Below are 27,396 nucleotides of genomic sequence, written 5' to 3' on the forward strand. Positions count from 1 at the left end.
AAAGAACATTTTGTTGGTGGTGGCAGGGGGGATGTTACCGAAGTGTGGAGTTCAGTGCCTTGTTATTGAGAAATTTTTTCGGTTGCAAGTGAGAGAAACCAAATAACTCCCAAGAAATAGATGGGCTCATGTAATTGAAGAATTACAGGAGTAAGTCTAGCTTTCAGGTCTGGCTAGACCCAAGGACTCAAATGATGTCAATCAAAACGCAGTCTCACTCTCTCCATTTCTCAACTATGATCTATTTCTTCAGGTTAACTCTACTCAGGAGAAGACTGGCTCTGGTTTCTCTGAAAACTACGACATTGGCTGAATTGGAGGATTAGGGTGTCTTCTACAAGAGTTACATTTATTAACCTTCCCAGCTGTGTTCTTAAAGATCACCCTCTTCAGTTTTAATACAAAGAGAAACATAAGGGGGAAAACACCCCATGAAATGATAAAAATTTAGCAGCATTACACACCTATTAGAATGGCCAAAATCCAAACACTGGCGATACCAAATGCTGGTGAGGATGTGGAACAAAAGGAATTCTCATTTATTGGTAATAAGACTACAAAATGGTACAGTCGCTTTTGGTACTCCAGTTTGGAGGTTTCTTACAAAAATAAACATACGTGGACCATACAGTCCAGGAATTGTGCTCCTTGGTATTTACCCAAAGGAAAACTTATGGTTCACACAGATGTTTACAGAAGTTTTATTCATAATTTTGAAAACTTGGCAGCAACCAAGATGCCCTTCAATAGGTGAATGGATAAATAAACTGGGGGATATTTATGGAATATTATTCAGTACTGAAAAGAAATGAGCTGTCAGGCCATAAAAAGACGTGGAGGAACCTTAAGTGCAGATTACTAAGCGAAAGAAGCTGATCTGATTCCAACTACACGAGATTCTGGAAAAGGCAAAACAGAGGCAGTCAAAAGATCAGTGGTTGCGGCAGGGTTGAGGAGAGAGAGACGAACAGCTGGAGCACAGGGGAATTTTAGGGCAGCCAGCCTACTCTGTATGATGCTGTAATGGTGGGTTTATGCCGTACATTTGTCCAAACCCATAAAATGCGCAAGACCAAGAGTGACCCCTTGGGTAAACTGTGTACACTCCTTGAGGATGTGTCAATATAAGGTTATTAGTTGTACCAGATACACAAGTATGGTGGGGTTTGTTGCTAATGGGGGAAGCTGTGCCTGTGTGGGGGGCAGAAGGTAGATGGGAAATGTCTGTACCTTCCTCTCCATTTTGCTGTGAATCTAGAACTGCTCTAAAAAAGAGTCTTTTTCAAAAAAAAAAGTTAGCAGGTTTTAGCTTGCTAATGCAAGAACATGGCTTGTGTTTAAAACCTGAAGTAGCAGGAAGAAGTAGAAGCATCACCTTGGTAATGAAGCCTCCTGTGACCATCTCTCTGACCCAGACTTAGCCTGGGTAGTTTATAAGTGGTATATAAATTATCCTCTTTTACTAAGAGCTACAGAACTGCACACTTGTCATTGTGTCAGGCAACATGCTGTGCACCACACATTAATTATCTCTTTAAACCTTACAACAGTCCTATGACTTAGGTATTATCTCCATTTAACACATGAGAAACTGAGGCTTAGCGTGGTTAGCAACTTGGGAGAAGTCACAGAACTAGGAAATTTTAGAGCCCAAATTCAAATCCAGGCAGCTGGAAACCAGAGCCTCTATCCTGGACTGAATTATGTGGCTTTGCCTCCCTAGAATCTTCAATCTCTTTCCAGATGCTCAGGCAGACCCTCTAGCTCTAAGCAAGGAGAGCCGTGTGAGTTACTGTGCCCATTTTCTTGAGGACAAGGCACCCTGATAACTCACTGTGGTGTCCCTGGGGCTCAGAGGGAGGTTCGCTCCTACAAGCACCATTCAAATGCAGCTTCAGCCGTCCCTTGTGGGAGGCTGGACGGTTAGGGCATCCATCCACGCATGGCAGCTGGCCCTCTTGGGTTCAGAATTCCACCTGAGGATGTGAGCATCATAAGCTGTTTTTCCTTTTATTGATGCTGGCAATTACCTGAAGAGAGGAGGAAAATTGGAACACTGTTGTATAACTCTGAAGCATTCCCAAGAGGCAACTCTGAATAAGTAAAACCTGAACCTTTTGCTTGTGTAGCTTTTAAAGGGCCAGAATTATTTGGTTCTGAGAAGAGAAGTAAACCCAACCTAATACGTTCCACGTGGACCAACGAATTAACGTTCCTGTGTTGAAAAGAAAATAGAACAAATTATAAAATCTCATCACTTCTTGAAAGCAACAGACTTGAATGCTCTAAATGATTTTTCTCCAAATGTTAAGATGGAGAAATTTATGACCAACACTTTAGAAAATAATGCTTGTTCATTTTAAATGTTAATTTTATACAGTACTTCTTTACTAAGTTGACATAAGTAAATATTCTTTCCCTTAAACTGTGTACTTACCTTACATTCTTACAACTTAGCATTGACATTTTAAATTGCTTCTCATGCGGAAGAAAAGAGAGATCAGCTTTATATCTTTTCCTAACTGGAGTGGATCATAAGAATCTTGGGTAGGGAGATAAAAAGGAAATTAGCATAAGTTCCTGTTAGTTCAGAATCAGATTGTCGTCTCTGTTTTTTGGAGGTATTGTATTTTGGATTCTTAAGTTATATCACATACTCTTAGCCAAGTATATGTACGAGATACATTCTAAAGACAATATATTTGATTGAGCCACCATTAAGATGTCATTTCCCCTTCCTCCCTTCCTCCCTTCCTCCCTCCCTCTCTACCTCTTTGAATACTTTCAATGGCTGAGAGTAAGCTGTGTGCAAGGTTGTTACTGATTAGCTTTTTTTTTTCCAGTTGGAAATTCTTAATCAGAAAGCTTTATTTCAAAGTAGCAAAGCTAGTCATTAGCACTATTCAATACTAACACTATTGTTGTACATTTAAATTAATTCATAAAGAATTCATTGTTTATTGTGTACTAAGCTCAGTACTCATGAAACCAAGAGTAGGGCCCAGTCTCTACCTTGTAGTTTACAGCCTAGCCTAGGAGGAGAGAGAGGAGAGAAGGACTTTCAAGCAATCAACTGTGTTGTGTTGGAATCGCAAATGTTCAGCGAAGACCTATATACAAAATATGGTGGTGGCACAGAGAGAAAGGGTTCAGCATTGGAGGATCAGGAAAGGCTTTACAGAGAAAGACAAACTAGAACTCAGTCTCATTGGAAAAATACAGCTTACCAGCTCTACATACAGTGGCATGAAACAGCATGGTGAATTAAAGGCCTGTAAATAGTTTTGTAGTTGAAACTTGTTTTAAAATGTACCCAGGATTTGTTTTAATCAGATATGGTAAGACACAGACATGGCAATGACGGAAGAAGTTTTTATACTCAGATTCTGAGAAATAGAAGGCACGGCGTTGCCACACAGGGCCACGTGGGGAATCACCAGGGTCGGTCTGGAGGCAGAAGGAGCAAGGAGAAGGGATGGGCAGAAAGCCTTTTATTATGGTTTCTGTGGGAAGGGATGGGTAAGGTGACTAGTTTGAATAATTTCAAAAAGCTCCAGGAGGTAGGAACTGCCCCTTGTTGGCTGATACCTGTCCCTGGAGTGATTAGGACAGGGGATAGTGGGTTTAATGAGGGAGAGTTTGATAAAGGAGGTGATAAAGGCAGGGGAGGGGTGGGGCATGGGCTTCAGGTTGGTTGGTTTGCATGTGAAAGGCACATTTGCAGAAGAGTAATTTGCTATCTCTACAAATTGGCTAGCCCTGAAAGGGACTGTCTTCCCCTCGTCAGTGAGGCCTCAGATGCTAGAACAGCAAGAATACGGAAAATAAGAAAATATAGTTAATAAAAAGCTTAGGAGATGAAGAGGAGGAGGGTGGGTGGTAGTATGTAAAAAAAAAAAAACAAAAAACAAAAAGAAAACACGAGAGGAGAGACAATAAGGGGTCAGCTCATGGAAGACCTTGATGAGGGTTTGTGCTTCACTGTTACATAATAAAGAGCTCTTGACAGCTTTTGAGTAATGCAGTAATACCTTCGACCTGCATTTTGGGGTAGTTCTTCTGGTCAGCAAAGAGAGACTGATTGGAGAGGTATCAGGCCTGGAGATGAGGAAACCAAGCAGGATACTGTTGCAAGTGTTAGTGAGAAAGATGACAAGCAGCTAGAGTAAGGCAGTGGTGCCTGGGATGGAGAGGAGCTGATAAATGTGAACAATATTTAGGATGTGGCAATGATAAGTCTCGACTGATACGCTGTGGGAACGAGAGTGGGGAAAGTGGCATCTGCCGACACTCAGGTTTCAGGCGAGTTGTGGTGATGCCACAACCAAGGCAGAGAGTGTGTGAGGTGAGAGGTGTTTGGTGGAGAAGATGAAGACTTCAGTTTGGTACCTACTGATTTTTCTGGGCTGGAAAGACCCAGGGTAAGTTATTTAGCGGCAGTTGAATTTAAGGGTCTGTAAGAAGTAGTTTTGATCACAGAGTACTGTTTGTGGCAGCTTAGAGATAAAAGGAATTAGAGAGGGAAAGCAAAGCATAGATAGAATACATAACCTTAGAGAGGGGCAAAGAAATGGTTTCCTTTGAAAAAGGTCATAAGGGAGGGAACAGAATTTTGAGAGTGCTGTGGGAAAAAATGATCACCAGCATGAAGAGGAAAGCAAGGCTTGAGTGCCATGAGGGGGATATGGATGGATTAGGAGCACAGAGAAGGTTTGGAATGTTCATCACGGAACCAGAGACACATGGTGAATAGGCCTCCTCCGAGCCAATATCATTCACTGAACCTGTAGTAGCCTTGGCTCCTTGGGCCGAGGTGAGTTTGGAGACTTCAAATGTGTATTGGCTTTAAAATAAGCTGTTGGGTGTTTCAGCACAGTTCAGTCTCCTGAGAGACACAGATGGCAGATTCTAGGTGGATCCAAGCTGATGGTACTGAGAAATAATGGCTTGAAAAAAAGAAGCATCTGGACAAACATGAGCTCTACACTGCAAGGAGAGAAAAAGTGGTTGGGGAGTGGGAGATGAGCTGAGGGAGAAGGAAGGCTCTGAGCTCTTGGCATGGTTACAATGAAGTCCGAGGACATGAAGATGTCGAGGGAGGGTTCTGGTGAAGGCTGCTGGAGCTAAGGATATTAGGAAATCGTGAGCTCCGATCCTCCTGTTCATCCACACAATTCACGGCCTCCTGGATGATGGCAGAGTTCTCAGTGAACAGGGGGCACTAAAGTCGTAGAGAAACCATTTTATCTTTTATCTTTCTCTAAGTGTTGGAATTTAAAATGCAAGTGTCCTAACTGGCACATATTTCATCCACAGTTAGAATTATACCTTACCTTACCCTAAGGTTCATTACTTAAAAAAAAAAAACAAAAACTTACATGTGGAAACATCATTAGCCTTTTCCTAGCCAATAGGATTCTTGGACTATTTGGTAATCTAGGCTGTTCATTCCTAAAGAGTAGTTCAAATACAAGTTCCTATTATCTTGTTGTGAAACAAAAACAATGATTATTTTCTCAATTCATTCAGACTGAGAGGTGTTTATTTCCTGGGAGGAGCAGGCAGCCTCCAGGCCGTCGAGCCGGGAAAGAGTGGTGCTGATGCTGCCTGTGGGGCTTTGTGATGAAGGAAGAATGAGCCGGTACTGTTGGAAAACCATCAGCAGTTCAGTGACTTTTTTTTTTTTTTTAAATATTTATTTATTTATTTATTTATTTATTTATTTATTTATTTATTTATTTATTGCTTGCTTGCTTGCTTGCTTGCTTGCTTGCTTGCTTGCTTGCTGTGTTGGGTCTTCGTTTCTGTGCGAGGGCTTTCCCTAGTTGCGGCAAGCGGGGGCCACTCTTCATCGCGGTGCGCGGGCCTCTCACTGTCGCGGCCTCTCCTGTTGCGGAGCACAGGCTCCAGACGCGCAGGCTCAGTAGTTGTGGCTCACGGGCCTAGTTGCTCCACGGCATGTGGGATCTTCCCAGACCAGGGCTCGAACCCGTGTGCCCTGCATTGGCAGGTGGATTCTCAACCACTGCGCCACCAGGGAAGCCCCAGTTCAGTGACCCTTAACGCCTCCCTGGGCCCCTCTCCCTCTCCTTCCAAATAACGCATCAGCTCTGAGGACAGCATTCCTCCCAGTGGCTGTATGTTTCGAGTTCTAATTCTTTACTCTTATTTTCAAATCTGGTTCTTGACTCTTGAAGAAGAGGAAGAAAGGAAGAGGAATAACAGATGCATAGTGTGTTTTGCTGTGTCTCTGTCCTTTCACTCAGACGTGGGCACACAGGTTTATTAATCCTAGGGTAGGTTCTTAATGTGTCATAGTGCTGATGATTGACCTTAGAAGATATCCACCGAGCACTTGCTCGTGGCCTCCTAGCGTGACTTTGGCTCAATAGAATCGTAGCAAAAGCACTGTAACGTAGATCACCTATAGAGGTGCATTTATTCCATTATTATCCTCCTGGACATAAAGAGAATTTGATTGCCTTTTGTACACTCCATATGTGTTGTGTGTGTGTTTAAAAATAATCTGTTGTCTGCTGGGGTCATTTTAGCATTGAGAAATAGTAATAAAATTAAGATGGTACTAAATCAACTTCAAAAAGAACTGTTTTGGAAATGGGCTATTAAGATTTTTCCTTGCATAAATTGATTTTTTGGTCATTTTGGTGGACTTTTCTGTTGATACTGTTACTTATATGTAATGGAGTAGGAGTTGTTTCTGTGGATGCCAGGCTTGATCTCAAGTGCACGTTATCCTTTACTTCTCAAACACAGCTGCGAGTATCCATGTGCCTGGTACCAATATTTAAAAGGAGACTACACAGGCAAAGCCGTCTGTCCGTCCACTGGCAAGCATGATGTTGTTCTAGAGGCATCTCCTAAATGCACAGCTGTATCAAGTCAGCTCAGACAACTATCATGATGCCTCAGCTGGACTCTTGACAACTCCTCTTTTATAAGTTCTGGTGCGCAGTAAGGTCAGTCAGTTCGAGAGTGGGGCTACTGTGAACCAGGGCTGTGGATGTGATTCCTATTTGGGGCATTTACTCTGGAGGCAGTTAAAGTATACCCACATCCTTTCCTGCTGGCTAGCCAAATGGGGAGACAGCCGCTTGCAACAGTGGTTGAACGAGCGCGTGTGGATGCCCATTCCTCGTCCTATAGCTCCTAGGGATGTGTGTCTTCCGGGAGTTTGATAGCATCATCTGATCTTGTATTCATCATCAGATGAGAATGACTGTCTTTAGTATGAATGATAGTGTTGTCTACTCTGGCTGAGAGACTGTGACCACGGGCTTTAGTCCTACTTAAACAACGCTCTGTCTAACTGACCAGAGTTTAAGAACTGACATGTTTTTGGCAGAGGGGGACAACCTTAGTCCCATCCTAACTTTGTTATTTTTGCTGTTCTTATGTTCTCCGGGAATACTAATGGGAGACTAAGGGTATTAAAGGACAGAAACAGATGCCTTCAGTAGCTGCTCCAGGATAGAGGGGGTGGGAATGGCAGGGTCCTGACCTCCTTCCTGCAGCAACCTCCAGCGAGCGCTGTCATGCGCCACCTACACAGAAGAGTGGTGTCATCTAGTCTGAGCCCACAGAGGCTTTCAGACCCGTGCTCACTTTCACTAAGAAAGTGGGTGGCATAGCTTGGAGAAGAGAAAATGGATTTTTACAAGAATAGGCTTTAAAAATAGAGTTCAGGTTTACTCTTTTCAGAAATTGACCATAGCCAGTCATAAATCATGTTGGAGACTCTGGAAATGATTATCATTCATCTTGGCCTAAACTCCTTTGGAGGAGATGCCACATTTTAACTGTTTCATAATGTGTAGCACATGCTTACAGTATTCTATAATTTATTCTCTATTACAGACTATTTAAGATACACTACCCCTTCCCCATCCTGCCCACAAAGCAGAATAAAGAAGACAAAGGCAGCTGATTGCTACAGAAAAATGGCCCATGCACAGACGTTGCCTGATGAATTCTCATTGAATAAATGATGTAAAGCAAAAAGAAAAGTCTAGCAGAAACATAAATAGTTGAGCATTTTCACCAATGTGAACCAACACAAACCTCTGATAAATGACCTATTTGATTTTATATTAGTAATACCAAACAACCTATGCACCACAGTTAATCGTGTATAAAGTATTTTCACAGCTGTTGTTGCATCAAATGCAATGAAGGAAGACAAAATTGCATGGTCTGAAATGGATTCTTACCCTCTTCCTGCAAATGACACTTGTCCTGCTGAGATCTGCCACTCCCTTGAATAAGATCAGCTCTTCCCCCTCACCTTTTCCTTGCTACGTCCCTGACTCTGACTTGAGAGGAGCTAGGAGTGTCCGACCTGAGGTTTGCACATCTGCCACCATCTGTGGGGCACACACACCGTCTTTATTGCTGGCATGTGATGAAGTTACCCTCCAAGGACTCTGCTTTCTCCCAGGGCTGCCCAGTGATCTGTGTAGTGAGTGATCCTTTTCTTGCAGCTGCGGTGGTTTTCTGGTTTGCTGCGAGGAGTACAGGAGGTACATTCTTTTAGGGACTGGGGAACATTTAATGGTGGTCAAATTACTGACGGGGTTTGAATAAAGACTGCTTTCAAACTGTCGACATTCCATTTCCCTTGATGGTTGTTGATACGGAGTGAGTCATCTTCAGCTGGTAGACGGTGAGAATGTTGAGATCTTTCTGTTTATGTTTTCCAGATGCTCAGCAGGCCTTGTGATTGGTGAGTTCCTCTCAATGACCAGGGCTAGTTCTGTAAGGAGGTGGGAGGGGATGCAGCACTGAGAGCAAATCGTCACCACCATTCTCTCTCTATGTCCTGGGGAATTTTATTTTTAACTGAGTCAACTTATGTTTCCTGCAGCTCTTAAGAGGGACCATATTTAAAATTTTTAATCACAACCTCTGCCCACAGAAATTATCTATTATATTGTCCCCAGGAGACAACACTGCCTTTCTTTGTTTTTCACTTTTTAAATTTTTCACGTGGGGATGTTTATGTTAACACTGTTCCCACACCCACTACTGTTTCCACATTTCTTTGCTTGAGTCACAGATAAGTAAGCATTTCCGGAATTATCATATTGGTGAACTACATTATTCCCAAAATACTGAAATCTTTCAAGGAAGCTACCTTGCTTTCTCTTGAGGTTCTCTTTGTTTGTTTGTTTGGATACCTACTTGTATGTTCATCTTAGACAAGGCTTTTAATGCTGGTTTTGTTTTTCTTGTTATGAGTCAAAAGTTCTAGGTGATTAAAGCCAAATCAGAAAATGCTTCTGTGTAGCCATGATAATGTGAATAACATGCAAACGGGGGGAAAACCTGTTTGAGAATTTTCAGAACAGGAATTTGGTCCAGCAAACATGAAGAGTGTACCTGCCAAATCCCTGCCAGTGTGCTTGGTACGTGAATATTCAGTACCCAGAAGTGGTAATTGCTTCCCTGGATAGTATCAGACCACTCTACAGAAGCCTTATTTTTCAAACACTTGTTTTAAAATCAATGGTTGAGTAAAATTTTACTTTCTTTTTAATCATCAGAAGCATATCTTCTTTTTTTAAATTTTTATTGGAGTATAGTTGATTTACAATGTTGTTAGTTTGTGCTGTACAGAAAGTGAATCATTTATACATATACATATATCCACTCTTTTAGATTCTGTTCCCATATAGGTCATTAAAGAGTACTGATTAGAGTTCCCTGTGCTATACATTAGGTTCTTATTAGTTATCTGTTTTATATATAGTAGCGTGTATATGTCAATCCCAATCTCCCAGTTTATCCCTCTCCTCCCCTTCACCCTTGGTAACTATAAGTTTGTTTTCTGCATCTGTGACTCTATTTCTGTTTTGTAAATAGGTTTGTTTGTACCATTTTCTTAGATTCCACATATAAGCGATATCATATGATATTTGTCTTTCTCTGTCTGACTTATGTCACTCAGTATGACAATCTTTAGGTCCATCCATGTCGCTGCAAATGGCATTATTTCGTTCTTTTTTATGGCTGAGTAGTATTCCATTGTACATATGTACCACATCTTCTTTATCCATTCTTCCATTGATGGACATTTAGGTTGCTTCTATGTCTTGGCTATTGTAAATAGTGCTGCAATGAACATTAGGGTATATGTATCTTTTCTCCAGATATATGCCCAGGAGTGGGATTGCTGGATAATATGATAGCTCTATTTTTAGTTTTTTAAGGAACCTCCATACTGTTCTCCATAGTGGCTGTATCAGTTTACATTCCCACCAATAGTGTAGGAGGGTTCCCTTTTCTCCACACCCTCTCCAGCATTTATTGTTGTAGAGTTTTTGATGATGGCCATTCTGACCTCTGTGAGGTGATACCTCACTGTAGTTTTGATTTGCATCAGAAGCATATTTTCTTACAGATGTTCTAAGTAGTCTGTTTACCAGAAGCTACTCTTTCGCTAGTTTACTATAATGCAACAAACTTTGATAGGTTTTTTGATGGTTATATATTTTGTTGGAAAAATTCTACCAATTTATTCAGTATCTAGAAATTCTAGAAAACAATGTGATTTAGAGCTTCAGCAAATGAGTGGCTAGTGTACATTTGTTATTTTAAGGCTACAAATAGAATATTTACATGTTGACATCTAAATTTACCCTGAGAGCTGAAAAACACATCCATTAATAAGGCAAAGCTTATAAAGTTAATGGCACAACAGTATCTCCTTTCTGTAAGTGTGCTGTTTGAGAACACATCATTGGACTTACGTTAGAACTGATTTCATGTATCAAAGAGTGGTATTGAAATAAGATTCTATTGTATTTTGTTCTAGGTCTTTGTATTTTGCTTTGTAATCCTTTAAAAATATCTCTCAAAGGACTTTATATCTTCTCTATCCCTGGACTGTCATATTCATGTGCATTTCTGTAAGTGTCGGATGATGAGTTCATTTCCATCCACGGCCATGTTGATTCTATTTTACTGCACATGTAGCATCTCATGTGCGCACCCTCAGTGCTTGGCCTTCCACTACACTGAGGGGTGTCTAGAATAATGGACCATTAGGAGCACAGGGCTTTTCCCTTAAGGAGTATGATGCAACCGAAGAGGCAGGATAGTTCTAAGTGTGTGAATGCACACATGAACACAATCACCCAGCATGCTAGAAGCTTGATAAACTTCTCCTGGGAGCTCTAAATAACATGGTGACTTTGGCACTGGCCTCCCAACTTCTCATTTCTCTGATGAGATAGGCTAAAGGATATAAAAATAAGCAAAAACTTACAAGCTAGAAAGAATGTCATCATTAGTAAAATGATAGCTATCGTTTATTACGCTTGCACTATTGTCCAGGCACCCAGCTAAGTGCCTTACGTGCATTATTTCATTAATCCTTCAAAACAACAGCGACAACTCTCTGGGTTAGGTACTCTGTTAACTTCATATAACTGGAGAAGACCCAGGGGAGTAAAGTAACCAGCCCGAGTGTACATACCTTGGAAGTGGCAGAGTCACTACTCACATCCTTTTTGTCTGATCTCTGAGCCCACTCTCTCAACTGTTGTACTTCCCATGTCCTGAAAAATAAAGGAATATCTCCTAGGTAGAATGTTTGTGTGACCAGACAGAGGGATGCATGAGGACCAACCGACTCACTTCCTGGGTCCCTGTGATGCTCTCTCAGGAGGTGGACCTGTGATGTGCAAAGAGCCAGCCAACTCCTACCTCCTAGGATTTGGAGAGGCGAGGGCAGGCTAAGGGATAGGTAGGGAGTTGCCACTTGAAATCCCTCTCTATGACTGTGAAGGAGAAGCATCAGAAAGAAAGGTTGCTGCAACAACCAGAGAGCTGTCTGGGCAATGGGGCCACTACCTAACATTCTGTCAGGACAGAGGATGCCGCAGACATGCGCTCATGCCAAGTGGGCAGGTTCAGCCAAAGAGGCTTCTCGTCCTTAACACACAGGCCGGGGGGCACCTAACAGGAGCCCATATCTCTCGCGGGGGCTGTGGCTCTGACTTCCTGTCACTCTTCTCAGCTGAAAGCAGCCTTGCGATGTAAATTTGCACCAGTCTGCTCACTGCTGCCGATATTAGAGGAGCATTTTAATGGCAACTGGCTGGAGAGTCAAGATATTCAGGGAGCTTCTACCTTCCCTGCTTATGGATAAACACCAGATCTGGGTTGACTCCTACTGACCCAAAGATGGAGTAAACAGAAAAAAAGAAAAGAAAGAGAGAAACCCATAGGGCCTATGAAAGATTTTGCAGCGTAGAACAAGGAAGATAACACTTAAAATGCAAAGGAACAACCTACATCTGACAAAAATTATTATGAGAAACGAGTAAATTTTAGAAAGTAATTTTTAGATAGCATCTGCTTTGTGTCTTAAAATTCAAGGAAACATAGGCTCTGAAGTGAGACGAAATGGTGGGTGAGCCAGATTGTGATGGAGAGCTGACTGGCTGCACAGCTGAGGGGAAGAAAGCAGAGGATGGGGCGTGGATCTTGGAGGCAGATGGCTGGAGTGAGTCCCGGCTGCACCCCTTGTAGCCACACAGCCGTAGACAAGCCCCTTGCCCTCTCTGCTGCAGTGCTCTTACCTGTAATGTGAGGACAGCGGTACCTACCTAATATGGTCATTACGAGACTTTAAAGTGCACTAGGAGAATTAAAGTATCTATTAGAAGTAAGAGTGAAAAAAATCAGCACTATAAAAACATTGAATCCATGACAAATTTAAGATATCCCAGAACCCAGAGGAAGGGATTAAAGTGACAAATTAGAAATGAAGATACATGTGTGTAGAACATAGAGAATGGAGATCCACTGGGAGAAAAATTGGTGCTCCTCAGAGAGACTAGGACGAGTGAAATGGTTGCTGTAACCAAGGCGTAGCAGAGTCTTTAGATGAAAAAGCTACATGCCAGGAAAATACCAGCCAACACCAGGAATAATCTTAAATGTTATTTATTAATTTTAAGGTTAGAAAATTGATTTAATCAGACAGAAAAGCAGGCGGCTTACCTGAAAGGGAGCAAAATCCACCTGGTCGTGGACTTGTTCCTGTGCACTGTTGGATACAGGAGTCTTGGGATACCCCCTAAGAATGTTTTTACCCAGACAAAGTGAATGTTAGAAGGAAATAGAAGTCATCTTCAGATGAGCAAAGATAGAAAATATTCCCATCCTAAAGCTGCTTGAAAAGTAAATGACCTAAAGATTTATCTAGTTGAGAATAAGCATAAAGATATTAAGTGTGGAAATAATGGTAGAAAAGTGTACAGAGAAGCAGGAAATTGGTTATTCGTATCTTTGGCTGAGGCATCAAAGTGCTTAGGAGAATCTTTATAGACTTACTGATTGTGTTGGGCCAGAGCTGTGTTTGAAGAGTTACATAGATGATTCTGATGAGCAGCTAGGATTGAGAACTACTGCTTCAGCAATTTTAGTCAAGATAAAGTATGTACTGTACAGAGATAATTAGGGAAGTGGGGATATTAACAAAGATTTGTAATAAGTATCCCTTTATTCTCAAATTTATGGTAATTGATTTGAAAATAGAAAACTATAATATATAAAAGCAAATTTTAATAAAAGATTATTTTCCAATGGCAAGAGTTAATTTTATGAAAAAGTTCTCTTTCCTCAAATGTGTTTCTAATTTATACATAATTTCAATCAGAGGTATCATTGCTTTAATTTTTAGAAGTTGTAAGCCTAAATTTCATCTAGAAGAATAAGCTGGTAGCATAGCAAAGAAATTCTTAGAAACTGATGTTGTGAAGGAGGCTTGTCCTTTTGGTGGATAGCATTTAATAATACAAATGAAAACATTTGTACTGGAGAATTATGAATAGGAAGATAAACAAAACAGAATAAAAGATATAAAAAAGACCCAGTATTATAGAAGTAAGGCAATTCATAATAATAAAAGGATACTTCTTCACAAAGACATATTATAAATGTGTATGCAACTAATAACAGATCTCAAAATATCTGAAGCAAAAATTGATAGAATTGAAGGGAGAAATAGGCAATTTCATAATCATAGTAGATTTTAATATCTCTCTCAGTAGTTGATAGAACAATTAGTAGTTGATAGGGAAAAAGAACATAGATAATATGAACAACACTATCAACCACTTTAATTAATTGACATTTGTATTCAGTGACCTCAATAGAATTAAATGAGAAATCAGTAACAATAAGCTATTTGGGAAAATTCCAAATATCTGGAATTTTTTGGAAAAAAAAAAACTTCAATGTGACAAAGACAGAATCTCAAATTTAGAAAATGAATGGCAGCAAAATACATCAAAATATTTAAATACAGCTAAAACAATGTTGAGAGGGAAATTGAGAGATTTAAATGCTTGTATTAAAAAGAAGAAAGATCTAAAAATCAATGACCTAAGATTCTACAGTAAGAAACTACAAGGAGGAGAACAAAGTAAACACTAAGTAGAAGGAGATTATTTTGTTGTTGTTAAAGATCAACAGTTAAGAAAATACAAAATACACAATACAGAAAATTAATGAAACCAAAAGCTGGCGATTGAAAAAAATCAACAAAATTGACATATTCCTGGCTAAAATGAGCAAGAACAAAAGAACACGAATCACCAATATTAGGAATGAAAAAAAGGATTATCACTACATATCCTACAGATAGTAAAGTGATATTAAGTGAATACTGTGAACAACTTCAACACCCTAGGGGAAGTGGTCACATTTCTTGAAAAATACAACTTACAAAATTGATAAAAGAAGAAATAAAAAATCCAAATGGCTCTGTATCTATTTTAAAAATTCATTATTAAAAACCTTCCCCTAGGGCTTCCCTGGTGGTGCAGTGGTTGAGAATCTGCCGCCAATGCAGGGGACACGGGTTCGAGCCCTGGTCTGGGAAGATCCCGCATGCCGCGGAGCAACTAGGCCCGTGAGCCACAATTACTGAGCCTGCGCATCTGGAGCCTGTGCTCCTCAACAAGAGAGGCCATGATAATGAGTGGCCCGCGCACCGCGATGAAGAGTGGCCCCCACTTGCCGCAACTAGAGAAAGCCCTCACACAGAAACGAAGACCCAACACAGCCATAAATTAATTAATTAATTAATTAATTTAAAAAAAAAAAAACCTTCCCCTAAAGAAAACTTCAGACCCAAATGGTTTCACTGGTAAATTCTATCAAACATTCAAAAAATAAATAATATACACAAAACTTTTCAGAAAATACAGGAGCGGGCATCATGGCCCAACTCATTTTTTGAGGTTGGCGGTATCCTAATCTCCAAACTGATAAAGATTTTTTTAAAATACAGAAGAAAAACATGGACCAATCTCCCTCATAACTATAGATACAAAAACACTACTGCTGGTGGGAATAAAATTGGCAAACACCCTCTGATGAGGAATTTGGTAATGTATTTCAAAAGTCTTCATTATGGTGAGGTATGTTCCCTCAATGCCCACTTTCTGGAGAGTTTTTTCGTTTTTTAATTGCAAATGGATGTTGGATTTTGTCAAAAGCTTTTTCTACATCTATTGAGATGATCATATGGTTTTTATTCAATCTGTTAACGAGATGTATCACACTGATTGATTTTTGGATAGTGAAAAGCCCTTTCATACCAAAATGTTTTTATTTTTTAACCCAGTAATACTACCTCAGTGAATTTTACAAATATTCCCACAGGTTTACCTCCAGGTATGTTAGAACAATTGAAAGCGAAATAAGTGATAAACAATGAACTTTTTTAGTATGTAAGGGTTCATTTATGGAATACTATTAAAATATTGATATAGATCATTGAAATGGGAACTGTTTAGCAAACTAAATGAGAAAGTTTGCTTAAAACATATTCCCTTAAGTCCTTGATAGCTATTTTTAGTACGTGCTTGGAAAAAATAAGTTGTAGAGTACCAGGCAAACTTAATAGTAGCTACTTTCTGATGATTGAATCATGGATTTTTTTTCTTCTTTTTCCCTTTTATCATATTTTCCCAAGTTCAGCAAACATGTATTATTTTAAACAAAAAAATAGTTCAAATATGCTTATAGATGTGGATAAACACACTTATTTAGTTTTTTATTAATGTTGAGTAATAGTGCCTCTTTTATGAAATTTAAAATTATTGGTTTTTGATATGAAAAGTTTGTTTCTAGTTAAGGGTCATTGAGAATGACTAATCCCAGTAATAGAAGCTATTACTTCTATCAGCCTTAAATAAGTAATTGGTACATGTGGTGTATTGTACTGGTAGTACAGAGACATAAAAGGCATGGTTTTAACTGTCTAGTAGAGGTAAAGATATAGCTAATTGTAGCAATTAACTGCCCAGGGCAGAGTTGGCAGGTCATTCATCTGTGTTCCAGTTCTGATTGATGGGTGGTGACTGCCTGGAGAGATGTATTAAGACAAATTGGGAGGCCATTCCTGGATTCGGCTTAAAGTGTGCTGATAGTTTAATAAATGTCTACTCCGAGCAAGAGAGCAGAACAGTGAGGCATAGTGTACGATTCTTGACCTAGTTAGGCAATAAAGGTAATCTTATTTTTACAGATGAGCGTGGGCCACTGAGATGAGCACTGATGGGTGTGTGCAAGGTGGTAAGTTGCAGGCAAGGTCAGCATAAAGGATTAGGAGATTACTTCTGGCTCTGGCTTCTGTGAAATCAAGCCATTTCATAGATTCTGTTAGAATGGTCTACATTTCTGTGAGAAAATTGGTGGTTTATTGAAGTATGACTTCGAGATTTTAGCCTCAGGAACCAGATAAATCTAAGTCAGTCTTGATATATGATTCACGATATTCATTATGTAAATGTATTCCTGGCATGACAGTTTCCGCACATCCAGATTATTTTGTCCATGAGCAGGTAGGATGTTATGGCCGCAAGGTTGGGGCATAAGAGTGGGAGGGGAGAGAGCAGGGAAAACTTGCCTCTTCTCTGACATACTCCTCCTGCATTGCAGGAAAGGTCACATGATGCCATGACGTGCCTTCATTTCTGTGTCCCGTGTATGTCTTGCCACATATAAGCAATGTCTGAAATGTGTTCGCTCAACTGAACTATTTAGACTTTTGGACATTTTATTCTTATTCCAGGAAGTTATATCTTGTTCCTGGCTAGTGAATTTCTAAGCCTTTGTGATCATCCAAGGGCAGTGACTATCCTTCTCCAAAAGACTGTGTAACTTTCACATAGCTGTTCCCATCCTCTGGGCTCTACTTAACCACTGTGTGTGTGTGTGTGTGTGTGTGTGTGTGTGTGTTGTATATGAATGTGTAAACTGGCTCCTAGAATATTTCACCCCTCTTAGAGTGAGATTTATTTGCAAGTAGGATTTTTTCCACTTACTTCTTAGAAGAGCTCTTAATTTTAGTTTAAAAAAAATTTTGGGTCTACTGGAACTTCTTACCACTAAGACAGAGATTTAGAACTAGATAGATGAATTTTTATGTTGGCTTCTTGGAAAAATATGTATTTTCCATCCCTCTTGATTTAGAAGCCAACGGTCTTCCTGATTTTTGAGATCCTTGCTCCCCATTTCTACCATTTCAGCCGATGTTTGAAACACAGCCAGAGGCAGATTTCACTCCAGTCCAGTGCAGCCTATTGTATCCTTTTTTTTTTTTTAATTTATTTATTTTTTCTTTTTTTTTGGCTGTGTTGGGTCTTCGTTGCTGTGTGCGGGCTTTCTCTAGTCGAGGCGAGTGGGGGCTACTCTTCCTTGCGGTGCACGGGCTTCTCATTGCGGTGGCTTCTCCTGTTGCGGAGCATGGGCTCTAGGCACACAGGCTTCAGTAGTGACTCGTGGGCTCTAGAGCGCAGGCTCAGCAGCTGTGGCTCACGGGCTTAGTTACTCCGCGGCATGCGGGATCTTCCCAGACCAGGGCTCGAACCCGTGTCCCCTGCATTGGCAGGCGGATTCTTAACCACTGCGCCACCAGGGAAGCCCCCAGCCTATTGTATCTTTGGAACAGCTTTGACCCTTAAACATTCCATATTATAATGGTGATAATTCTGTTCCTTGGGAATCAGGTAAATAGTTAAATACCTCTTTAAACATGAAATGACTCCAGATATTGAAAGAATGCTATCGTGCTGCTCTAAGTCTTTTAAGCATTCCTATTTTCTTTTTATATTCAGTTATGTTTTCAGGTTCTTTTTCTGTTTATCATTCTTTAAATATTTCACCCAGAAGTGAGCTCAGTAGTCCAGGGATTGTCTAGTTCTGACAGCTATTTTCTATTAGTTAATGAAGCCTGATGTGGAGTCCTGGTTTGAGGTGTGGTGGAGGAACAGTGTTCATTTCATGGTTCAATCCTTGAATGTAGTATTGATTGCAGCCCCTAAGTGATTTTCATACTTGCCTGTGTGTTTCTACTCAAGAACTGACTCATATTTATTCCTGTGAAAGTCCATCTTGTCAGATTGGGCTCATCATTTCGACCATCCCTCCCTTGCAGTTTTGTATCATTGGCATCCACGACAGTGGCCACTGTGTTGAGTAGGCTGGAGCTGAGGACAGAGTTCATCTGCAGTTTTCTTGCAGTTAGATCTGTATTAATGCTAGTGGGTTTTGGGTTTGGTTTTTTAATTTTTAGGTAGTCAGTGCTTTTTGATAATATGCTTTTGGGGAAAAGCATATTTAGAAACCATTTTTCTTATTGAACTGTATTTTGCACTTGCATAAAATCTCTGAAGAATCTTGGGGAAAAAACACTTAAGTTTGATTACATTATGTTAGTATATGGTCAGTAACAATGAAAGTACATATAGAGCATATGGAAAGCTGTTAACTACTTAGAATATTGTCATATTTTTGTCTTTCAAACTTTATTTCTTTGTATCGGTTTGAATAGTGTTGTAAACAATACTTATTTTTGAAGCCTTTTCTAGTGTTCCAAAATACTCTAGTCATAATTACAAAATACTTCATTGAGTAGGCTTTGGAGAAAGACTGCCTAGGTTGAATACCAGCTCCTGTTGAAATGACCTTGGGAGAGTAAGTTAATCTTTCTGAGCCTCAGTCTGCTTGTCTATAAAATGAGAATGTAAAAAGTGGCTATCTTCTGGACTTAGGTTTAGGAGAAAGTGAGTATGAAAACCTAGCAATAAAAAATATGCTCTCAGTAAAAGTTATCTTTTGTAAGTATTGATATTTTTTAATGTTACAAAATCATTCCAGCTTTTCATAAGACAAAATAATTTTAGCTACAAGTTTGTCAATATGTTTTAAAATTAATCGGTGATATGTTTTAATTGTGACTTACATTCCAAGTTGTAGGGTTTTTCTCCTAAGAGGATTACACGCTATAGAAAAAGTTGAATAGCTAAATACTTTTCCTTTTATTATTACTGGTCGGGTCCAACCTACTTCAGTTGATCTTACAAAACAATGAAAGCCAAAAGTAGGAACTCTGTATCGGTCAAATCCTCCATTAATAATGGCCATGTTTTTATTTCTTGCTTGTGATTTTCTCAAGATTCTATAAAGCTTCACATTCTGATGAAATTATATTTTTACTTATCAGTGTAGCTGGTTTTAAGAATTTGAGTCTGTTTTCATACTTATAGTTAGCCTGTGTCTTCAAATGACTCATTGCCCTGAAATGCATTTCATTCTCAAGTAATTCTGATGCATAAACCAAGAAGTTATCTGCACATTCAGCTCTTCCTTTTTTTTAAGGAACGGCCTCTTCAAACGCAGTATGATACACATTTGAAGTCCTTTTTTATTACAGTCTCCTTAAATATTAATACTTGTATATATTGTTGATCTGCCCTTTTAAAAAGTAATGTGGTACATTCAAAATTAAGCACTCTGTTACAAAGAAAGATATGCTAAGAAAGGTATACTTCTTACAAGAATGTTATAAGAAATAAACATTAATAGTTGAAAAATGAGAACCCCTGCTTCTAACTTTAAGACAAGGATATAAAAAATGCATGTTGAATATACGTATAAACATGTATAAATAAATTCCTATATGGCTATAGAGTAGAATTATTACCTGGCATCTCTTAAAGCAGGGGTCGCCAACCCCCAGGCTGCACAGCAGGAGGTGAGCGAGGGTGAGCGAGTGAAGCTTCCTCTGCCACTCCGCGTTGCTCCCATTACTGCCTGAACCATCCATTTCCCCCGCCACCCCCCAGTCCGTGGAAAAATTGTCTTCCACAAAGCCAGTCCCTGGTGCCAAAGAGGTTGGGGACCACTGTCTTAAAGCAATAAACATGGGATCAGGGGTCAGTTTAATGGAATGCATAAAATCTTCACATTCATTTTACCTGAGGTTTCCAGGCTTTTAGGAACTTTAAAAGAAAATGAAATCATATTTGTTGTGTATACTCTAGGGGTCTTGGAGACAAATGAGGCTGCTTCATTGATCTCGTTTTGAAAATGAAAGATACCAGGGACAAAGTTGCGTAGCTTGTTAGCCCTACTTCTCCCCTTAAAAGAAGCTAATGTATGTGTCTTGAACTTCGTCATAAAGGTTAAGTGTCAGTCTATATTGGCAAAGCAAACCAGTTGGCAGTTTTATGTTTATGATCCTGTAGACATATAATTATACAACATTTCCAGCAGAAAAAAAAATTGCCCATACTTGACAATGCCACAGTTAAAGCTAGTAATTTTAAAATAAAGCAAAAATACAACAAAAAATACACGCAAAACTTTCACAGTAGTAAAAAAAAAAAAAAAAGAAAAAAAAGGTATTAAAATTTTTCAGGGGACTTCCCTGGTGGCACAGTGGTTAAAAATCTGCCTGCCAATGCAGGGGACACAGGTTCAATCCCTAGTCCAGGAGGATCCCACATGCCGCGGAGCAACTAAGCCCGTGCGCCACAACTACTGAGCTTGTGCTCTACAGCCCACGAGCCACAACTACTGAGCCTAAGTGCCACAACTACTGAGCCCACACACCTAGAGCCCGTGCTCCGCAACAAGAGAAGCCACTGCAATGAGAAGCCCGTGCACCACAACAATGAGTAACCCCCGCTCGCCGCAACTAGAGAAAGCCTGCGTGCAGCAACGAAGACCCAGTGCAGCCAAAAATAAATAAATTAATTAATTAAAAAAATTTTTTCAGACCATAAAATCTGTTTAAACTGGAAATAGTCTATGATATATGTATTTACCTCTTATATAAAAGTTAATTTTAACCCGTTTATCAAAAGTTCACTCTGATTTAATAATAACGTGTGTGGTTAAGAAATGGCTTGAGTTAGTGTTACAGATATTGTACATCATAAAATATGTTGGATGTGTAAGTAGACATCAGGTAATTTTAACCGGTTTTTAAAATGTAAGTTTCAGCAGGGGACCCATAGTGATAAATATTAGTTACTAAAATGAGGTCCAAGATGCAAAATTTTCAGAAGACAGTTTGAAATCCAGCTTTGACTTTTAAATTCCTTACCCACATTAAGGGTATAAAAAAACCTAATTGTTGGAGATTAAAGAGAGAAAGGTTTTTATGAAAGCATTTCTCTGGAGAGAATGCTGTGCACCCCCCCATTTAGTTGCTTTTCCCTTCACCTCAAGAGGAAGGCGCTTCAGCCAGACTATTTAATGGCTTACTGGGTTTCTCCTTATTAGGTCTTGGTGCTCTGAGTGGAGGTGGGGCTGAAAAAGCAGGCATTGTGTGGAAATGACAGAAAGATGGTTGCAGTGGTCATCTTGCACTCCCAGATTTTCTTTAAATGAAGATTCAGGAGTGTTTCCCATAGACTAGGTTGGGCCATAGGCATCAAAGAGTAGGAATGAGATTGATTCAGATCCTGTTCAGTAGAGAAGTCTGGAGAACATGGGACCTCAGCCAACAAAAAACTGGATTCTGGATGCTACAGAAGATGTGTATGCAAGGCTGGCTTCATGGGTGGTCACAAAGGGCCAGGCACTTAGAAGGACCCTAGACTTGGTTAAAGGATATGCTGTTACCATCTTGAAATTCTTAATAACTTTTAGCAAAGAGCCCATGTTTTCATTTTGTAGTGGGCTCTGCAGGTTATGTAGTCTGTCCTAAATTTATGATTTATATTGGGGAAACTGTAGATGAAGGGTCCCCAGCAGTGAGAACGGGGGTGTGGCCTTCTCTAGCCACCAAGCACTTCATGGGAAAAGAGTAGGCTTTAAGTATTTGCCACACCCAGTTGGTAAGGGTAGTTTCCCGACTAAACCAGTCAGGTAGAATGCTCCTGTTCCTCTCACCTCCATCTTCATCATCCTCTATCTCTGGTCCCTTCCAACCTAGAGAGGACTAAAACAGCTAAGAAAGAGGGGCAGAAGATTGGATAAAAGAGAGGTTTTCTTAAACACTTCCTTCCCAGGTGGTGCAGATCTTAGCTGGGGAAGGGAAGCCATCATACCACTGAAGTTGGATATTCTAATAACCAAATTGAGACTTTTATATTTTAAAGTGACTATAGGAATTGTATTAGATAAAAGTAATTAGAAAAACCATGGGGGCTACCCCAAGTTTTCATCCAGAGGTGGGGGGATGAACTACTACATTGAATAAAAATTAATAGAAAAGTGAAGGACAAAATGAAATTGCTTTTGTAATTGCATCCCTGAAGTGATACTTATTCAGCTTATTGATTACATAATTGAATTTGAAGAATCTAGAAATACGAAATGCTTTTTGATTCATAAACCACTTTGACTTTTAAGTCTAAAACGATCCTCTGAAAGCTAGCTTAAATTTATGGTGAAATTGGACTTTTCTTAAATTGTATTTCCTAATCTAGTTTGGTAATAGGAAAAAAAAACATTAGATTTTCCCACATTGTACTTGTGTTTATCTACTTTTTGGCTTGCTGATAGTGGTCTTAAAATGCAAAAGTTGAGTTAGTCAACGCAGTTGCCTTTAAATTAAGGAAATGTATGTAATATTTCTTTAGAAAGCATGTTTAACATTTTGGACAATTAAGCTTGATTTATTGTAATTTAGTTTTTCCACTGGCAGTGACATAGAATAATTTTTTCTGGTAGCTATTCCAAATGACCTGAGTTAGGAAAATGTTGCTTGTTTTCAATATATCTCTACTGCTATTTTCCATTTTATGCAAAGGCCATTCACTGTAGGCTAATTATAGAAAATTGCATTTAGTGCCAAGTGGATGTGAAATTTACTTTAACGCTGATGGACTGACATTTAAAGTAAAATGAGGTTACGTTCTTTCCTGGTACTCTGTGAACTATATTTTAATGTCCTTCAATGATGAGAAGACTTTTACATCTTCCTAATTTTCTGGAGGGTTTTTTTGTAGTTGGTCACACTTCACAAAATGTGAATGTTGTGATTTTTGACATAAAAAAATTCATGAAATATTTTCTTCAAATATTTATATAATTCTTTCTGTACAAAACTTGGAGATTTATATTTTGTGACTTAACGTGACGAGGATTATGTGTAATGTAAGTTCTATAAGCATATTATTTTGTTTTTGAAATTTTCGCTGAAAGTTATTTTAATTGTTGTTGATATTTTTTATTTTACTCTAAATGAGAAAAGACTGTACCTAAAATTCAGATCCTTGAAGGAGTAGGCGTCATGGGAAAAAAAACTATATTTGCGGCTTTTGTAATTTAAAAGACAATATTCCAAAGGAAGAAAATTTGAAAGTAGACTGAGTGGCATGGCAGGCTGGTCAGGGTTTGGGGTCCCCTTACCTCTCACTCACCACCTGACATCACACGTAAGCTATTACTCATGACAGTTGTGAATACCATTTGGAGCAGTAATCACAGAACCTTCATATAAATAGCCTTCTGTATATTTTCATTTCTTTCTTGAATACATTCCTCTGATTTTGTTCTAGGCTCGCAGGAAGGAGGTATTTATCCAGGAACGGTATGGGAGATTTAATTTAAATGACCCATTCCTGGCACTGCAGAGAGACTATGAAGCAGGTGCTGGTGATAAAGAGAAGAAGCCAGTTTGTACCAACCCCCTCTCCATCCTGGAAGCAGTCATGGCCCACTGCAGAAAAATGCAAGAAAGGATGTCCACACAACTGGCTGCTGCTGAGAGCAGACAAAAGAAGGTATTGAGACTTTCAAACAATTCTTTTTCCCATAACACAGTGTAGAATGAAAAGACCATCTCTGAGGTTGTTGTTTTGTTCTTAAATATTTTCAAGAAGAGTTGGGATAAGGACTTAAAAATTCAAACTACCGACAAATTCTGGTGGCCCTTCTCAGATGTAACTCAAATAAATATAACACTAAATCATAAAAGAAGTATGACAAATTATGTTTCCCATAATGTTTACTGTGATGTTTTCATTAAAATAATGGATTTTTGGGGGGGGGGGGTGGATTTCCCTTTCCTAGTGCCCTAAACATGCTTAACTGTTAGATGAGTGATCCAGTAATGCAACCAGGACTGATCATATGGTGGCATCCCCAACTTACCTTAAGCAGCTTTTGTCCCCAGTATTTCTTTGCAACTAGAAATTATTTATTTTTTTTTTAAAATGAAAAGAGTATGAGAATAGAATGAAAGTTTGCATAGGATATGCAATCTCACAACATGTCATCTTGAAGTTCTGGTTCATCTCAGACTCACCTCTGGGGTCTGATGATGTGTCTGCTGCAGACCTCCAGGCTCCTATTCACATGTGTTTCATTTAAACCAGCCTCCTCCCCCCTCCTCACCTCCCGCACCACACACATACATATTATTGCACATGAGCACATGCTTCAAAGATTCCTAAGTGATAAAAGCTTACTGCGATCAGCCATAAGGAAATAGAAGTTTAAATTTTGTCCTTCCGATATGCTGCTGAGACTGCTGATTCCCTTTATTAGAAAAGAGAGTGAGGAAGTCACAGAAGGTAATGATGTCTAATTACTAGAATTAAAAGTAACATGTTCTTCCAACCATTATTAAAGCATAAATTAAAATGTTTCTTCTGTTTGTCCTTTTCAGAGAACTTATTATAGCTCACATTTAGCACCTGGTTAACAATTAACCTGAATGCACTATACTGTATAAATGTCTATGATACTGTCATTGAATGTGTAGGCTTTCTCCCTGTAATTGTATCCTTGCATTAACGTATATATGCCAGCATTCTGGTATAGGTGTTGAATAAAAGCAAACCTTTTGCTCAGTATGCCACAGGGTAGAAAACTAAAGCACTGGGTAAAATAGTAAAGAATAGAAGGCCTTCCCTGCATGGGAGACCGAATCACACAATTTTACACTGGACTCTGCACACCCTCTACAAAGCCCTGCAGACAACCACTGAGGTCTCTGGAGCTTTTCAAAAATTCCCACAAACCGCATAAGCAAGAGCCAGTGTGTTTCTGCTGATGTCACTAAAGCTCATTTGTATGTCTTGGATGAGACACATTTCAATTATGTTCTTAATGTGTCAAATGAGCTATTTCATAATAAAGTACATCTGCTGGATTTTATGCTGTGTTATCAAAAATCAAGAAAATATTTTTTTTTATTGTAGTTTTCGTTCAATACATAAAATGCATGCTTTCCTAAATTTTACTTCTGTTTTGCATTTTATCTATCATTCCTCTTACAAGAGAGAAAAAAAGAAATTCATTTCGAGTTGAATCAAAGATTTTATTATCTAGTTGATTTTTTTTTAATCAGCTTACATCCTGTTTATTTCTGAATGACTGGGTCATTTCCAACCTGGCTGGAAGTGAAAGGAAATTGTTTCTGTCCTAGGGGTCCTGAGAGGCTAGTATGAAATGAGCCAGTGATCTGTCTCCTGCCTATAATGGGGATACAGGGGTCCTTTATGGCCAAATTCACTGGCTGTGCAGTCTCAGTGAAGGGTCTGTCCGAGAGGCAGTGCTACCCTTTGTCCCTAAAGGATATTCTATTACGGTGGATTGTAACATGTGAGAAGAGTTACAGTTTGTACTCTTATCCCAAATCTTTATTTATAAAGAAAGTATTAGAGCAGCTAATAAGGCCAGGAACAACAAAGTCATTTTAGCAACCAAATTACCTGTCACGTTTACTCTTGAAAGTAAATACATTAACCAAACATCTTCAGTTCTCTTGCATGTAGAATAAATTGGAGCTTTAGAAATCTGAAAGCGTTAAGACACAAAAATCCATTATTTTAAATGAGTCCAGGTCTTTAAATCACTGCCACAGCAAAAGTCAGGGAAAGCAAAGTTCCCATTATCTACAATTCAAGTATTTATTATCTGACACTGGGCATAGCTCTGTGGTGATTCTAAGACATTTGGCCTGAACGCTGCTCTGGTTGCCCTCTCAAGGTGGGAGAAGAGACTTCGTGCTCATTCATGCGTTGGTTCCTGCTGAGACTACTAATAGGAGGGTTAACTGTTTGGTAATTTGTGTGCCAGGAAAATTTGGGCAAGAGTCAATTTGGCAAATGGCCTGAGCCTCAAGCCACTTTGAATAAGCTAATGAGTAATCATCATGGGGAACTTTGCCTCTGGTAATATACTCCCCCGTTTAGAACCAGTAACCTAGGGTGCTTGTTATTTGGGTTTTTATTATTTATCTTATGCATCATCTGTTAATACAGCTTCTTTTCTAATTTATTTTCAGTCATTTTATTCATACATAGTATAATTTCTAGCCCTGAAATAGGAAAGATCTTTTAATTTGATCAGAGCCTTTAAAAGAAAGAAGCCAAAATAACAACTAGGAAATTCAGAAGGGGACAGTGTTTTTCACCAGAGGAAAAACTAAATGTAGCTCTGTGTATTAGACAGAGCTCCTTCTAGGCGGCCGCTCAGTATGATGTGGTCAGTTGCATGCTGATAGCTGCGTCAGGCAAAATTTGTAGTTGCGAGCAAGTGAATCCAGTATTCTTGAGTTAAGCAGAAACGGCATTTATTTGTTCGCTTACAGCATGGTAGAGCATGGCTGGGAGAACTAGGGGACAAGCTCTTACCAGCCAGCATCACTGACAAGTGCTCACCGTAGATCTAGTCTGCCGTGGCTGATCCTTCTGCCGAGAGCTAGATACTGAAGCTTGTTGACACCAGACAGTACCACTGCCATCACTGCTCTGGGTCTTGAGTGGTACCTCCCCCGGCCCTGCTTCTTTGCGTTACTCATTTCCTAGTTGAAGCCTAAGAGCAGGTGCATTTGATTGGCCAACCTTAAGCCCCATGCCCTCTCCTTAGCTACAAGACTGGGAAAGCAACTATTGGCCATATTTAACTACTATAGGAGAGAACCAGAGGTGGAGAATTGTCCTGACATTGGAAGGAGTTTCAGGTGCTAGACAACCAAAGAAATGACAAGTGGACGAGAAAAGAGCAATCAAAATATGTGTTCTGTTTATTTCATATGCCTTTTTCTTCCCATTATAAATAATTGTAATTTGTTTTGCCGTTTGTATTCACTGTTTTCTACTTCATTATATA

General features: G+C 39.4%; 1 protein-coding gene across 1 annotated transcript in view; it reads left to right on the forward strand.

Moving 5' to 3' along the window:
• The window catches only part of CTTNBP2 (cortactin binding protein 2), a 156,184-nt gene that overhangs the window by 36,475 nt on the left and 92,313 nt on the right, over positions 1-27,396 (forward strand). Inside the window, exon 3 of the mRNA XM_036863327.1 lies at positions 23,835-24,059. Coding sequence (XP_036719222.1) covers positions 23,835-24,059 — 225 coding nt within the window. The remainder of the gene's footprint in view (positions 1-23,834; positions 24,060-27,396) is intronic.

The sequence above is a fragment of the Balaenoptera musculus genome, chromosome 9 (assembly GCF_009873245.2).
Source record: "Balaenoptera musculus isolate JJ_BM4_2016_0621 chromosome 9, mBalMus1.pri.v3, whole genome shotgun sequence".
Taxonomy (NCBI): domain Eukaryota; kingdom Metazoa; phylum Chordata; class Mammalia; order Artiodactyla; family Balaenopteridae; genus Balaenoptera; species Balaenoptera musculus.